This window comes from Solanum tuberosum, unplaced genomic scaffold (genome assembly GCF_000226075.1).
Source record: "Solanum tuberosum cultivar DM 1-3 516 R44 unplaced genomic scaffold, SolTub_3.0 scf00712, whole genome shotgun sequence".
In the NCBI taxonomy this organism is placed as follows: Eukaryota; Viridiplantae; Streptophyta; class Magnoliopsida; order Solanales; family Solanaceae; genus Solanum; species Solanum tuberosum.
This window is the reverse complement of record NW_006239636.1, coordinates 13,367-29,563: the sequence shown is the minus strand read 5'-3', so window position 1 is coordinate 29,563 and position 16,197 is coordinate 13,367. Positions and strand designations below refer to the sequence as shown.

Below are 16,197 nucleotides of genomic sequence, written 5' to 3'. Positions count from 1 at the left end.
AAAAAACCCGCATAGTAAAGAACATGACTACATATATGCATGACGAAATGGTAAAAAGCTATGAAACTTTAATCTTATATATACTTAACGGTATAGAGATAATTGAATTAAGAAGAATCATATGGGAAAAAATATTTGATGACTACGAATTAGAAGATATATTAAATCAAGAATGGTATGAAATAGATTTACAAGATCTATATTTAGATAATGAAAGAATAGAATGGTACGATTTAGAAATAAATTCAGATTAAAATGAATTACGAATATTTACAATATTGGATAGAAGCTATGGAAGATATAAAACTATTAGAACAATTAATGGAGGAGAATTTATATATGTACCGAAGAACCCAAGATATGTTATATCTAGAATATATCACAAATAATATTAAAGAAATATTCAGACTAAAACAACTATTGGAAAAATATTACAATAAATATTATTACATTTTACCATGAATTCCGCAAGATTAAGACACTTAACAAAAAATTATAATAATAAAACCTTTAAAATAAAATACTCACCTACCACACTATCACCTACCACACTACCACTTCCATGAATTCCTCAGCTACCAGTTCCGCACTGAAAATTTTCTGTAATATTTTTCAATATTACAATTTATTTTATAAATAATTCGAAAAGTTCAATAAGCATGTAAAATAGTGGGAGACAAAAAGTGGAAATAAAAGTTACTATTAAAGTAGTCCTCCTTGTCTTTATAGTCATTGGCTTTCCTACTGTCACATGCAGTAATACATATATAGAGCTAAGTCCATTATTTATTATTTATAGAGGACATCAGTTGAAGGAAGTAGCTCCATCACTTTGTTTTAAAATGGGAGAAGAGAAGGAGGTGATTTCTCATGTTATTTCCAGTCCTCCTTTTGAAGTTGAAGTTCCTCAAACTCTTCATCAGATTGGCCAAGGTTAATTTCTAATCATTTTGTATATATTCAACTTTTCTTCTAGTTAAGTATTCCGGATTAACAACGCCGATTCAAAATTATAGTTAAGGAATTTCTATAACAATTCCAATTTCCAAATCATATACTATAGTAATTGAGTTTGCAATCAAATATTTTATTTAAGGGAAAAGGGTCAAAAATACCCCTCAACTTTGGTTTATTAGTTGACTATACCCCTGCCGTTAAAACAAAGTTATTTATGCCCTTGTCGTTACCAATTTCACCATTTATACCCCTCAATTGACGGAAATACCCAAATTAACTCAAATTAACCAATTTTACTTAAATTACCTAATTCTAACCCGATCCGACCCGACCCACTTAATAATATAACCCATTTTTGTTCTATCTTGTTCATCTTCATCTTTAATGTTGGGTTCCTTTACAAAAACAAGTTGTAAACAATACATTTGAAAACACCCATCAAACAATTAGCAAAAACCACCTGCTCCATCCACGAACTCCAGCCAAGAGCGATCGCCACCAGTCCCCTCCCTTTTCCCCTTTTAGTTTCGCCGCCAGTCCCCTCCATTTTCCCCTTTTACATTTCGCCGCCAGTCCCCTCCCTTTTCCCCTTTTATATTTTCTTCTATTGTATGTGTTTTTGGCTCCAACTCCGGTGAACAATGACCATGAACTCCAGCGAGGCTCTGCAAATCAGCAGCCACCACAACCTCTCTCTCAACGCCAAAATCAGCAAACCCATTTCACGAACCAGTTAACAACACCAACACAACTCCACGACCGAGCTTCACCCCCATTTTCCGATGACCCTCTATTTTCTTTCCATTCTTATATTTTATGATGATTTATTTTTCTTTACATTTTTCACTGTATTCTCTGTGTTTCAGATTTGGTTAGGGAGTTCAAGCTCCAATAATTTTTTCATTCATATTCATTGTTCAAGTTTGTGTATTGCTATTACACTTTGTTGTTGATTATTTTAATTTTTGGTTTTGATATTATTGTATTTTTGGGCACTGTTACCGCTTTTGCTTGTTAATTTGTTATTATGTTGGACTTTTTTTTAATTAATTTTAAAAGTTGAAGATTAACAGAAATGAAGATGAACAAAAATGGGTTTATATTATTTGGTGGTTCGAGTTGGGTCGGATCGGGTTAGAATTGGGTAATTTAAGTAAAATTGGTTAATTTGAGTCAATTTGGGGATTTTCGTCAATTAAGGGGTATAAATGGTGAAATTGGTAACGGCAAGGGCATAAATAACTTTGTTTTAACGGCAGGGGTATAGTCAATTAATAAACCAAAATTGAGGGGTATTTTTGACCCTTTTCCCTTTATTTAACAAAGTTATTAATATATATACAATTTTTGAACAAAAGCTACAGATTCACTTGAACCCACAGACAATAGGCTAGAGCTTAAATTCATTATCTAGAGGAAATACATATCATCTTAAATTCTTAATCAATATTATTCTAAACCCTTGACCCTATATATACTAGATTCTATGTTCACAGGATTTTACTCTTGAAAAGCTCATTCGTTGGATGAATCATAACTTTTACAAAGTATAGTCTTTATAAGAAGGATCAAAGCGCACTGAACGAACCTATTGATTCTTGCCAATCATAACAACCAGAATGGGTTAGCCTTTGTTTTCCCCATTGGCGAAGTCATAAGTTATGGTGAATTTGTGTCGCTACTATATATAAAATGTTTTCCATAGGTCAATAGAAAAAAGCATGTTGAATATATATATATATTGTAGGATAGTGGTCGTGAAAGTCAAGATTTGCTGAGTGTGTAAGCCCCGATGAGTTGGAAGGCCCGACTATCGCTGTAAAACCTTAGGGATGAGTGTAGCAACCGGCAGTGCAAATCTTTGTGGTAATAGCAAATATACAAATGAGAACTCTGAAAGTTAAAGAGAGGAAAATTTCCATGTGAACGACACTTGCATATGGAATGATTAGTTGATGCTAAGGGTTAGTGAAACCCAACATATACCGCGTTCCGCGCATACTCCAAAAGGGAAGGGTTCAAACTCCTGAATCGAGAAGTGGTGGTTGACAACAATGTTAGGAAGTCAGGAAACATCGGTGGGAGCCTCGGGAAGAGCTATACTTTTTACAGAGAAGAGCCTAAAATTCCCCTCAACTATTTGAATTGGTATAAAAGTACCATTCGGCCTCCAAATACCCCTAACGTTAATCTTTTGGCTCAAAAATACCCTCAATATACCTTTGGCACATATTATTAAATATTTATATATTATGTTGTCTAGTCTGATTGGTCAAAATTTAAACTCTTCTCAAGTAAATAATAAAAACTACATATGATTCATATTTTGATCCGATACGCTTGAAAATAATATTCAAAAAGATATTAATTTCATGATATCTTCATTTTAAATCAACCTTCTATTAATTATAACCAAATTCATAAATGAGGATCTAACTAAAATCCATATTCACTCCGTTTGATTGTTAATCTAAAAAAAATATTTTTTTTTATTCATCTGAAATTTTCTATCAATTATCCAATTGTCTTGGTCATCCCCCTCTTTTTTTTTTTAATCTTTGTTTCTTAATTATGATAACAACAATTCAAACTTAAAATAAACTTACATGTTCATATTCTTTTAATTTGTATTATTTTCATCATAGTTGAGGATAGGAAAAGAGGTTATTTTCATTATTTATTTTGAATATTGGGTACACACAAAAAAAAAATTTATAGTATACGTAGATAATTGAACTAATTATTTATAAATGAATGTCCTCGTATTTTTCTCGTTTTATCTCCCTTGTTTAAATTGTCATTAGATGAAAAAAATTAAAATTTAAAAAAGTGGACAAGATCCAAGAAGAAGAAAAAAAAAAGTGGAAGAGAGAGGAAGTTGGAAGGGGGGGGGGGGAGAGAAGGTGAGTGTCAATAGTAGATGATTAAACTTTTTTATTTTAAATTTACTATATAACGCAAAATTAGTTTAATCACATGAACTCATATTTTAGTAATTTCAAATTATTTTAATTGAAAATGGCCTAAAATGCCCTTAAACTATGAGATTTGGTATAAATTTACCCTACATCCATCTTATGAGTGCAGGGGTTGGAAATAAGGATATTTTTTAGTCAAAAGGTTTACATCAGGGGTATTTGGGGGGGAAAAGGTATATGAAGGGTGGTTTTGTACCAATTCAAATAGTTGAAGGGTATTTTAGGCGTTTCTTCATATTTTCTATTTAACAAGCTTCCCGTCTGATAATGGTTCAACCTGAGGGAGGGTCCAGCATCAGAAGAGCACCACATGTCGCATGGAATTTAGTGCTCTCAGTGGCCTTTGAATATCCAGAGAACTTAATGGCGTACACTCATACTCATAATTGCATTAGGTCTTCAAAGTGAACAATCTTTGATTGCTCGATGAAATAATGTAGGTGAGGGAATTCATCAAAATAGATCTTTAATTCAAGGAAATAGATTTACATTGAGAGCTAGGCATAAGGGTCCTAGTCTCAGACCCGTTAGTGGATTGCTCAAGTTGTTTCCGCAGAAAGAGTGGGCCACCACATGCTAGCTGGGAGCCGGGGCATCAAACAACAAACTCAAAACAGGTCCGAACTAGGGATATTCTACTATTATTAAATTAAAATAAAGCATTATAGTGGTCCTAATGGATATCTACACAACATGAATTCTGCTCAATGACATATGAAAGGATTAAGAAGATTCCTACTATCCAGTGAAACCACAGCCAATAAATCAAACTTGGCTGAGTCAGTGGGGAAAGAAGATCATGTGGCAGAACATAATTGTATGTCACATATTTGTTATTGTTTCTATTGCTAGAACGCTTATTGCTAGAGTTTTTAGATACACAAATACATATATTTTATATATCTTTTATAAAAATATATAATATCACTATGTTTTGTATCTTTTTAAAAATACCACTATAAAAAGTAGAGTAGTAAGGGAGCCCAAACCATTACATCACATAATTTTCTCTGATATTTTTCAATATTACAATTCATTTTATAAATAAATTGAGAAGTTCAATAAGCAAGTAAAATCTTGGCACACAAAAAGTGAAAATAAAAGTTACTATTAAAATACTCCTCCTTGTTTAGTCATTGGTCTGTATTCCTTTCCTATTGTCACATGCAACAATACATAAATAGAGCTAAGTCCATTATTATTTATAGAGGACATCAGTTGAAGGAAGTAGCTCCATCAATTTGTTTTAATTTATCCAAATATTTGTGCAAGAAATTTAAATATGGGAGAAGAGAAGGAGGTGATGTCTCATGTTATTTCCAATCCCTCTTTTGAAGTTGAAGTTCCTGAAACTCTTCATCAGATTGGCCAAGGTTTCTCACACACTCTCTCTCTCTCTCCCTTGATAGCTTCTAATCATTTATATATATTCACTTATTTCTTCTAGTTAAGTATTTTTTGTGTTAACTATGCCTATATAAGATTTAAAGTTCAGGAGTTTTTATAACAATTTCAAATGATATATAATAGTAATTAAGTTTGTAATTAAATATTATATTTAATAATTTCTTTAATACTATACAGTATCTTAACAAAAGCTATTGATTCCCACTAACTACAGTCTAGATCTGGCCCGGCATGTTAATTATTACTATAAATTTTTAAAAACAAATAATTAAAGTATGAAACACATAATGCTATTTTCTAAAAACTTGCAATTTGAAAACATGGATATGAGGCTTCCTGCATTCCTGATGTCATCATACAAGGAAATGCTTCCTTTCCTTCTTCCCATATTAAATGTGCACTTTCTATTTTGCACAATAATTATTTTGTCATTTGTCATATAAATGCACATAAAATAAGTTAGAAAAAACATACATAAAGTGTAGGAATAGCTAGTATTGAGAATCGTTCACTTCCAAATGTCATATTAATTATAGGGGTAAAATAAGAAAAATATAATTAATTTTATCTTAAGTTAGTAAGTAATCAAATAATATGGGATAACTATTTATAGTTTATCCCTCCGTCCCATATTAGATGGGCATCTTATTAAAAAAATTGTCTCATATTACTTGATTACTTACTAAATCGAAAAAGAATTAATTTAAAAAAATTCATTTTACCCCTACAATTAATATGTCCTTTAGAAGTTTAAATTTTTTTTAAAAATCCAAAAAAAATAATCAAGAGGCTACTTAATATGAACAAACGGCAAAATAATAAAGTTGATCATCTATTAATAATTTCTTAATTACCGTATAAAACAGAAAATGTTTATCTAATATAGAACTGATAGAGTACAATTTTATCAACCGGAGTCAGGAGAGAATTGAGGAAACTCTTTTGTTTTCCTTTTTAATTGCATAGGTTGGTTGTAATTATAAGTTTTTAACATTTGAAATTTGGGTTAAACCATGGAGAGGGTTTATGGGTGAATTTGTGAAGAAAGAGGATGAAACTGTAATTAGTAAACTACTGCAGTTTTCTGTCTCTTTCAAGTTGAAGATAAAAATGGAGCCCACCTTCCACTTGTTGAGCAATGAAATGCCTCACACAAGAATAAATTGACATGTGAAATGTAAAATAAAATTGCTCGACCGAGGGGGGCTGGGTGCGAATGATTAATCCAATAATCAAGTCAAGAGAAAAATTAATCCACTTATTCAAATAACTGACCGAACCATCCCTTAAATCGTACTAGCGGTGGAATAGTATGGCACGATAGAGTACGGTATTTGAAATTTTTGATATCATAATTTTGATATATAATTTTTAAAATATTATAATATTATCATATCAATTTAATTCGGAATGATTTGGTATATTAAAGTTCGATTTCGATATTTTACGTCTGATAAATCGATAATCATAATTTTTTTAATTTCGACTAATATATACTCATGTAATAGAGTATTAAGACTTTGACAGTTAAAAAAATGTCTCAATTGTATCATACTAACACATTACATATGTAGAAATATATTTATTACATATGTAGAAATATATATATGCAAAATAAAGTGCAAACAACTCATTTTGTTAATCAATTACAATTTAAATACATTTCAATCAAAAAAGAGTACTAGTCAAAATTTTAACTTCTAAACATTTAATTATATATATGTTATTTATGTAACTATATACTTCGGTATGGTATACAGTATTTCGATATGTTATATCGAAATACCAAATACCGTACTGAATACCAAAAAAAATTAAAATGTATATCATATACCACATCAAATACCATAATATCAAAAGTATGGTATTAAAAATTTCAGTATAATATGGTATTTCGGTATATATCATATCATGCCCACCCCTAAATCGTACCATATGTTTGCTCATAGTATAGACTTAACTAATCTAAATTAAAATCAAATAGGACTTTGATGAATTATAATGCACACATCCGCTGTAGATCCTTTTCCTTTTGTTTCCAATTCCATCCTTAGGAGTTGGGGCATTTTTTTCTTTTCTTTTAAGATTAAGTCATTAAGATTAAAATGGTTGAGAAGAAGAAGAAGAAGACAAGGCTAGTCACCGTCGTCGGTGTCGTTGCTTGCTCGGCTTCAAAAAATGATATCGAGATTTGGGCATATGTGATAATGTGAAACGTAGATGTAATGCATGCTGAAGAGACACACTGGTTTGAGATAGAAGTGCTTACGAAACACATTTACTCTCATAGGTCCAAACCAGTGCAACATTTTCTCTTCAGCACACTAGTTTGAAACTGCGGTAGTAGAGCTTATTGCACTTCATCAACTACGAAACGCAGTTGCTCTCGTAGGTTAGAACGTGCCCTTATTAACTTTGAAAAAAATCATGTATATATATTTTGAGAAACTAGGATATAAGTAACAGTATTGCTAGATAGGGAATTCGAATTCATGACCCACTTAAACCACTCAGCTATCACACTCAATTATTGTTAAGAAAATTAAAGTCTAGATATTACCTTAAAAGGCTAAAAATTAATATTATGACAAAGTAAAATTTAAGTATTAGCTTAGAGCTCATATGTGATCTATATATTCATTATTATTCAAACCATTAGTGACCAATTGAATACGACATTATCTATTAATCTTCATTGAAAGTTTCGGTAATGCCTAAATTAAGATAATATTGGTGCAGCTACTGTCTTCATATCCGAGGTTCACATGTGCAATGTTTTGTCTTCACCACACTGATTTGAGACTACGCTAGAAGTGTGTGTTGCACTTATTCAACTGTGAAATGCAGTTGCTTTCGCACGTCCGAATCAGTGCATTATTTTCTAAAGGCATAATATATAAAAGTCAATTTGTTCAACTTTATATAAGTTTAAGTGTCTACTTATGTACACACAAAGTTGGAGGGCATAAATTTGAAATAAAGTCAAGTTAAAAGGGCATATTTATGTATTATGCATTTTCTAAAGAAGTGATTTTGTAGTTGTTGAGTGAGTTCAAAGTTTTGCGAAATTTGAGGTACAACTATTTTGTTGAAGTAAATAGTTATAGATTCCACAACCTCGGTTGCTTGAGGGGTATTGTTGTTTCTTTAATAGTAGTATTTACCATTCTTATATACATTGAATACAAATTTTAGCACTTTATAGCAGACAAGTGACGAGTAATAATTGTGTTTTATGTTTTCCAAAATGTAGATTCATGGTTTCAGGTGGGACTTGTTCTCACGACTACTGTCAATTGTGCGTATGCACTAGGATATGCTGGCACAATCATGGTTCCTCTGGGTTGGATTGGTGGTGTGACTGGTATGGTTTTATCTACAATCATATCATTATATGCCAGTACCCTTATGGCAAAGATCCATCAATATGGAGAAAAAAGGCATATCAGATATAGAGATCTTGCAGGATTTATGTATGGTAAGAAAACAGATTGACGAGTCGACGAGTCGTAGTCACTTTTAACATCTCAAGATTTAGAGTTGTTGTAGTTCAAACTTATATTGGTTGATGCAGGATACAGAGCTTATGTCATTGTTTGGGGATTACAGTATGCAAATCTTTTCTTGATAAATATTGGATTCATCATTTTGGGTGGACAAGCCTTAAAGGTAGGATAATGACTTTTTTTTTAACGCCTCCCTAGAAGCTCCCACCCTGTTTTGCTCCTTTGGTGACTCAAACTCACAACCTTCAAGTTGGAAGTGAGGGGTGTTTACCATCCGAGCAATACCCTCTCATCGGATAATGAGTTAATAATAAGCATAAAGTAGTGTTAACCTTTTTAATGTGAAAGCAAATTTCATATAAAATGAATCTGAAACAGTTTTTATGATTGACAGGCTTTCTATCTTCTCTTTAGGGAGGATCATGAGATGAAGCTTCCATACTTCATCATAATCGCAGGATTAGCGTGCGTGATTTTCGCTGTTTCTGTGCCCCATTTGTCAGCTCTAGGTGTTTGGATGGCAGTTTCCACATTCCTCAGTATAGTGTATTTCTCAATAGCCTTTGCTTTGTGTCTTAAAGATGGTATGCATAATTGATTTAACCGAGTGTGGCCTTCTCTTCTAAAAACTTAACTTGTTAGAGATATGAGTATATCTTTATTTACTTAATTAATTATAAGTATGTATCCCTCTCGACGTGAAATTGCAGGTATTAATGCTCCTCCTAGGGACTATAGCATTCCAGGATCCTCCTCTAGTAGAGCTTTTACAACTATTGGTGCAGCTGCAAGTCTTGTTTTTGTATACAACACAGGAATGATCCCAGAGATCCAGGTATTTACGCTATAAATTCATTCATGAACTTTTATGGAGGTACGATTTACTGATAAATTTCTGCGATGGATCGGACTTAGTAAAATGATGGAAGGAAATTTGAACTATGACCTCTGGCGTTGTTGTCCAATGCAATGAAGATTTTCCAGCTCTTGTAGCTACACTTATTTGTTGATCAATTTCATATGATGATCCTCACATTAATATTGTTAAAATTCAATTATATGACAGGCTACTGTAAGAGCACCTGTTGTTGACAACATGTTGAAAGCCCTGTATTTTCAGTTTACTATAGGAGTTGTGCCGGTGCATGCTGTTACTTACATGGGGTATTGGGCGTATGGATCTAAATCATCATCTTATTTGCTCTACAATGTCAGTGGCCCTGTTTGGCTGAGGGGATTAGCCAACATTGCTGCTTTCTTCCAATCCATCATTACGTTGCACGTAAGTAACTCACAAATTTCACCTTTTATGAACCAAAATAGTAGTTCATGAGACTCAGAAATGACAGCAACTCCGTCACAGAAGAAGGCAATATCACAGATACATTGCTCTCATTCACCGTGATTTGGCTTATGACATACCCCCGAGTAGTGTACCCTCCATTAGCCCCAAGAAGTGTGCCTATTCCTTACCGAACAAATTTCTTGACATATAGTTGATACATATGTCTAATATTTTCTCATATATTAAGCCTGGTATAATATATGCAGATATTTGCAAGTCCAACATACGAGTATTTGGATACTAAATATAGAATAAGTGGAAGTGTATTGGCTTTTCGGAACCTGTCATTCAGAACAGTAGTTAGAGGTGGTTATCTAGCGATTACCATTTTTCTATCTGCTCTGTTACCTTTTCTTGGAGATTTCATGAGCTTCACCGGTGCTATCAGTACAATTCCACTCACATTTATTCTTCCAAATCACATGTACATTGTTGCTATGAGGAAGCAAATTTCGTCATTACAAAAGAGCTGGCACTGGTTCAACATTCTCTTCTTTAGTTGTATAGCTGTTGCTGCATTAGTTGCTTCTGTAAGACTTATTGCCATGGACTCAAAAACTTACCATGCGTTCGCAGATTTATAACTCATTCGAGTTTACCTGGATGAGAATGTCTCTCATGTTTATGTTGTTAGTTGTATTCAAACATTGTAGCTTCTCTATTAGAAATAAGAGATTTATGACTTTCCCCATCAAGTAGTTGGATGTATGCAGTTCTAATTAGTTTTCAGATTGGTAGTGTCATATGTGAAAGGAATGTTGAGAACATTCTATCTAGACTTTTGGACCAAACTGCAGTTCGAATTTAAGCATTTTGGCCCCTCAGCTATTCCCCAGGGCCAAATCATTGAGTATCAATTAAAATGTTTTTGCACTAACATAGGTTGTGGTGGAAGTGTGGAATTGTTCCACTTTTAGCCAGAGGTCTCGGGTTTTCAGTCTTTGATATGAAGAAAATCTTGTTGGAAGCACCACCTTCTGAATGGGCTCTGTATTCTACAATCCAAATTTAGTCGGAGATTCAATGCAAACACCAGACACCGGATAGAAATTTGATTTTTTTTTTTTTGAAGTTGTTATGCTTTGGGAGAGATTGGTGACAACAACGTAATTGCGTGATTTATGGATTTGATATTAATTTTACGCTTATTTTCCTTTTAAGCGCAATAAAAAAGATTTTGTTCCCTTTTTAGCGCAACAGAAGGATAATTTTTGTATCAGAATTAATCTATCCGGATGGTGGCTTATGTATCCCGAAGGTACAAATTTAAGGAATTATTGTAATTAGAAAAAAAGTAGGGAGGATATAATTTACTCTTTACACTATGGGATTTATGTAAGTTATACTATTAGAAATGGTTCAAAAATGTCCTACTTCCACCTATTGGATCAAATTTGCCCCCTCCTTCCACCTATTGGATCAAAATATATTTAACGTATTAAAAATAATTCAAAAATGTCTTTCTTTCCCCTATTAAATCAAAAATGTCATCAACCTATTACAAATGGTTCATATATATCCTTATTAATGATTTCACTGCGTTAATACCAAATATCTTCATTTAGGAGCACCATAAAGAATATGATCGACAAATTCTTCTTCAAAATTGTACCTGGTGGATTAAACTGGCAACACAGCTTGAATTCAAAGAACAAGCTAAACAGAGCTTCCATAGTACAAGAAACTTTTTTCTATTAAAAAAAGAAAAAATTACATATGAAATAAATAGACTAAAACCAAATTAATGATTAAAGAATAAAATATTTTATAATTAACTATGAAAAACTAATATCATATATATATATATATATAAATAATTATAAAACTTATATATAATTATTTAACGATTTGGTTCGATTAATCAAACCAAATCAAATGTCAGTTTTTAAATCGAGGTGGTTTGATTTGTTTTTCTGTTAGCACCAAAAAGGCTAATAATTAATGCATGACTCTTTAATAGGCAAACTTAATATGCCTTAATTGTAAATTAATTAAAACTATGAACGTTTCACGTGAGCAACTACTATATATAATTATTATGGAACGTATTTCACATAATTAAGGGAAAACGAAAGAACAAATGGCTTCTATATTATTCATGGTAGCATTTTTCTTATTTCTCAATATTCCTCAATATCATTGTGCAGGTGAAAATTCAGCAGAAAGCTATCTTGAATCAGCAATAAAACTTGCTTTAAAAAAAACATATCAAGCTGACGATGTTGGAGACTACTATTGTATCGACCAATTCTCAAATGCACAGAGACTTCTTGAAGATGCAATGCGTCAACACAAACAAAACTTCTACAATTCTGTTCTTTCTTTAGCTCATGAAGCCCTAAACTTTGTTAGCAATTGTCATGAAAATCAAGATTTAGAAAATCTTATTAAAATAGCTATGCAACTTGTGAGGATAGAAACCGGATCCCCTATGCCTAGCCAACAATAAAGCGGGTCAATTTCAAATTATATATATACAATAAAAAAAGTCATGTTTTATTTACATAAAAAGAGTCAAACGTCATAGCTGAGTATACAATATAATTTGTCAAAAAGTCATAGAAAATATACATTGATTATACTATATAGCTTAAATATACACTGACTATATATTTTGATACACTCACTAAGTACAATTCACGAATTGATGTGAAGAATATTGAACTGCACATTGCAAATTGAAGAATTGGAACAAATAAACATGCATGCTTAAATATACTAGTTATAATCTGATGGCTGAGATGTAAACTTGATTTAATTTGTGTAAGCATCAGAATGTTTTTCCATTTCTGGATATACAGTTAGTGAAAAGAACTGGCAACCTGAAGATTATATACAAGCGATCTGATCTGGCTCTAAATTGCAGAGGCAGAAAGATGGACCTTACATTTTACGGTTCAACTTTTCGACACAGAGCATACATGTGAATGATTACTAAAATATTGAATTCTGAACCCATATGCGGACCTTAAAAGTTGAACCCGTCAAAATTGTATATGTTCGGTGGATGAGAAGTGATACTCATCATAAACATTTCCATCTGCTTCTGAGAATTTAGCCTATAAGGAATTACGAACTGCTGTCGGGCCTTGGCAATCATCTGCTCTTCTCATGTTTTGGTTTGAGACAAATACAACCAGGGAAAGGATTTGCATAGAAATTTTCCTCCAGTTTAGGTGAATGCCCAACAACTCTAGCATTTGGTGCTCCTGTTCTGTTTACATGTAAGCCCCTAACTTGAGTTGCAAATTCTTTCCAACTTAGCTTCTTGTTGTCCATTCCATCCATAAGTCTAACAAAATTTTGCCTGAAACAAACATGTCAAACAAAACTATTTAACACAAGCATAAAGAAAGTAAATGCTAGAAAAATTGAACATTGATGATGTCTAATACTTACTTGTCCGGATTGATGGTCTTCCAGAAGCCTTGGAATAGGCGATGACCACGAACTGCCTTGGCCATATTCCCATCATAGGTGTATAAGAAAACGTCAGCGTGAAGAGCTAAAATATAATCTAATGCAGCAAGCTGATTATGCCTTTGCATAAAAGGTTTCAACTCTTGCTCTGTTGCCAAATTGGAATGGTAATATACATTTGGATACCTTTCTTGAAGTGCCTTTAATCCATTTTGTCCAAAAATATCTCCCGCGACTATGCAGATTTTAGTGTTTGATGGATATTCCATCGACTCTAGAAAAATGGCAGCCTCTCGAGGTGTCATAGGACATAGCCCCAGAACCCTCTTTTCTGTCCCATTTATCCTTTTCTCTTTCCAATGCTTAGTTTTGTACCTTAATTTTCGAAGCTCCTCTGCTTCCTTTTGTGTAAGATTGTGATTGCAGCCTGTGAAAGCCAGCATATCTTTCTCATATCTGTCATAAATGTATGTAACTTAATTTCTAATTAAAACGATGAAAATTATAGTTTTCGGGTATGTATTTAAGTAATTTGTACCTACCTTAAATGCAGAGCTATATATGGTTCACCATTTTCCTTGAGTCTGTTTACTAACTTTGTTCCAAGTTGTTCAATTTTCTCCGTAAAACGAATGGCTTCATACATGGCATGGCATCGGAGTTTTTGGATTGAATCTGGGATGCCATTGTTAGCGAGCCGCGAATCAGTGTGAGTGAATTCTATTACTTTGTGTCTCTTCAATATCTTCAAAATGTCTCTATTATAGTAACTGGCCTGCACTAAATTAATATGATCAGCCAAAGTAGAAACTCACCATTAATTTGGGGCAAATCTATGTAAATGTCAGATACTCCAAAAGTAGTGTATTTTTGGAGAATCTGACACGGGTGTGGCAACATTTTTGAAGATATATGTATATGAAGAAGCTAAGCATGCCTTTGACCAAGAAACAGGTGCCTTGAGGAAAGGTTTAACATTTGCAACACTTGGAGGAAGAGACTCCAATACTTCAATATCATCTTCCAAAGATTTTCTGAAATGTTGCCAGTCAAAGATATCTTTGAATTCACTGTAAAACAGAATTACGTAATTATTAAAATTGGTGACATTATAAGATGCATTTTAATTATTTTTTTCAACTTTATTTCAAATAATTAAATACCAGGAGAATGAATATGTATATTTATTTGCACCTAGGATCTGTCCAAAAGGATTTGTGATCTAACATAGGAAGAACCAAGCTTGCATTCATAAGTTTTGCTACTGCTACCATATCGCTTATCTGCATCAAAGTTTTAGTAAAATTATGATAAGTAATTATTCATTTTCACATATACAATCGAACTCGAAAAAAAAGAAGGAAAAATTACATAGTACAATTGGTTTAAATTAGAACACTATTAAACAAAAAAAAACTGGTAATTATTAATTAATAAAGTAGCTAGTCTTACCCCGCTTCTCATTTGGTTAAGTCCTCCATTTGCATGAACTAAAATATAACCATTGCTCATACTTTTGCCTCCTGAGAAAAAAAAATGTTTACACTTAATGACAAATTAATACTTATTGCTCCAATTATCAAGTGTTAATTAAGTATACGTACTTGTCTTTATACTTGATCGATCGATGCATTTATAAAACTTATCACTTCCGAGTTTTGCCCAAATTTCACTATTCTGGGAAGATATTATCCAGGAAATTAAACCTATGATTAGTACAATCCAGAACTTAAACCTATAATGTTAGTTAAAATCTTGAATCCACCTCTGACTCGTGACAACAAATTAAAGGGGAGATAAAAAGAAAAGATTGATGAACCTGTGCGTGCATGACATGAGGTGGAAGTTGTAAGAAATCATGATGGGAAGTCATGGTGGCATTAACTCTAAGAAATAAATGTATGAGAATAATCTTCACAAACATGGTGGAAATCATAAGTAACATTAATGCACCAAAAATCCAACGGCTTAGGTATCTTCCTGGTCTCATTAACGAATTAACCGACGACGTTATTCTTCGATGATGATGATGCTGTCCTATATTAACTTTCCCGTTACCATTTTCCTCCACGTATTCAACGGAATCTATCGGTCTCCGACGAGTCGTGATGGTGCCCGTTGCCAATGGGGAATTGCTCATTTTTGTTATGTGTAAAAAATGGAAGAAAAAAAAATGTTAGGGGAAAAAATGGTGATTAGTGGAAGAGAGACATGGTAATGGAGAGGAGAACAATAAGCCTTGAAGGGACGTTAAGGGCTTCATCCTCATTCCCATGTTGTTTAATTAATTAACAATTACTCATCCCATTTTCCACTTTTGTGAAGTAATGGCTCCGCTTTATGAGGCAAAGCACCCAATGTACAAATTATAATTAACCGATATTTACGAATTAATCATGTTGAGTAGTGGATAAGTAGTTTCCTCTATTTGTTTATTATGCAATGTTTTTGGGAAATTAATTAAACGTGTTTATTTTGGCAGAAGAAAAATAAAAGTGTTGTAGTAGTAAGACAACTTGGTTAATTAGAGGTAATTAAGGACAACCTAAACAGTAGCTATGTACATTAATTAGTTTAAGGGAAA

The 16,197-nt window shown here is 32.7% G+C and overlaps 2 protein-coding genes across 4 annotated transcripts; one reads left to right on the top strand and one right to left on the bottom strand.

Annotated features, from left to right (window-relative positions):
- Window positions 1–779: 779 nt before the first annotated feature.
- LOC102596983 (proline transporter 2-like) lies at window positions 780–11,246 on the top strand. Of its 3 annotated transcripts, none has more exons than XM_015305227.1 (8): window positions 850–933; window positions 5,208–5,308; window positions 8,596–8,820; window positions 8,917–9,011; window positions 9,243–9,432; window positions 9,559–9,683; window positions 9,915–10,130; window positions 10,400–11,245. In XM_015305227.1, the coding sequence occupies exons 2-8, from the start codon at window positions 5,218–5,220 to the stop codon at window positions 10,775–10,777; spliced, it is 1,320 nt and encodes a 439-aa protein (XP_015160713.1). In that variant the 5' UTR covers window positions 850–933; window positions 5,208–5,217; the 3' UTR covers window positions 10,778–11,245. The 3 variants fall into 3 exon arrangements, with proteins under 3 accessions (XP_006367109.1, XP_015160713.1, XP_015160711.1); XM_015305225.1 differs by having other exon boundaries at window positions 855–933; window positions 5,144–5,308; XM_006367047.2 differs by lacking the exon at window positions 5,208–5,308 and having other exon boundaries at window positions 780–933; window positions 10,400–11,246.
- Window positions 11,247–13,289: 2,043 nt separating this feature from the next.
- On the bottom strand, window positions 13,290–14,887 carry LOC102598490 (uncharacterized protein At1g04910-like). The gene is made up of 5 exons (XM_015305224.1): window positions 14,808–14,887; window positions 14,551–14,683; window positions 14,156–14,388; window positions 13,593–14,069; window positions 13,290–13,500 (listed from the first exon to the last, which is right to left on the bottom strand). The coding sequence occupies exons 1-5, from the start codon at window positions 14,885–14,887 to the stop codon at window positions 13,290–13,292; spliced, it is 1,134 nt and encodes a 377-aa protein (XP_015160710.1).
- Between the last annotated feature and the right edge of the window lie 1,310 nt (window positions 14,888–16,197).

Coding starts and splice junctions, on each gene's coding strand:
- LOC102596983 (XM_006367047.2), top strand. CDS start 843: ATGGGAGAAGAGAAGGAGGTGATTTCTCATGTTATTTCCAGTCCTCCT. Junction 934..8,595: donor TCTTCATCAGATTGGCCAAG/GTTAATTTCTAA, acceptor TCCAAAATGTAG/ATTCATGGTTTCAGGTGGGA. Junction 10,131..10,399: donor AATCCATCATTACGTTGCAC/GTAAGTAACTCA, acceptor TAATATATGCAG/ATATTTGCAAGTCCAACATA.
- LOC102598490 (XM_015305224.1), bottom strand. CDS start 14,887: ATGGTAGCAGTAGCAAAACTTATGAATGCAAGCTTGGTTCTTCCTATG. Junction 14,389..14,550: donor CACCTGTTTCTTGGTCAAAG/GCATGCTTAGCT, acceptor AATTTAGTGCAG/GCCAGTTACTATAATAGAGA. Junction 13,501..13,592: donor AAGACCATCAATCCGGACAA/GTAAGTATTAGA, acceptor TGTTTGTTTCAG/GCAAAATTTTGTTAGACTTA.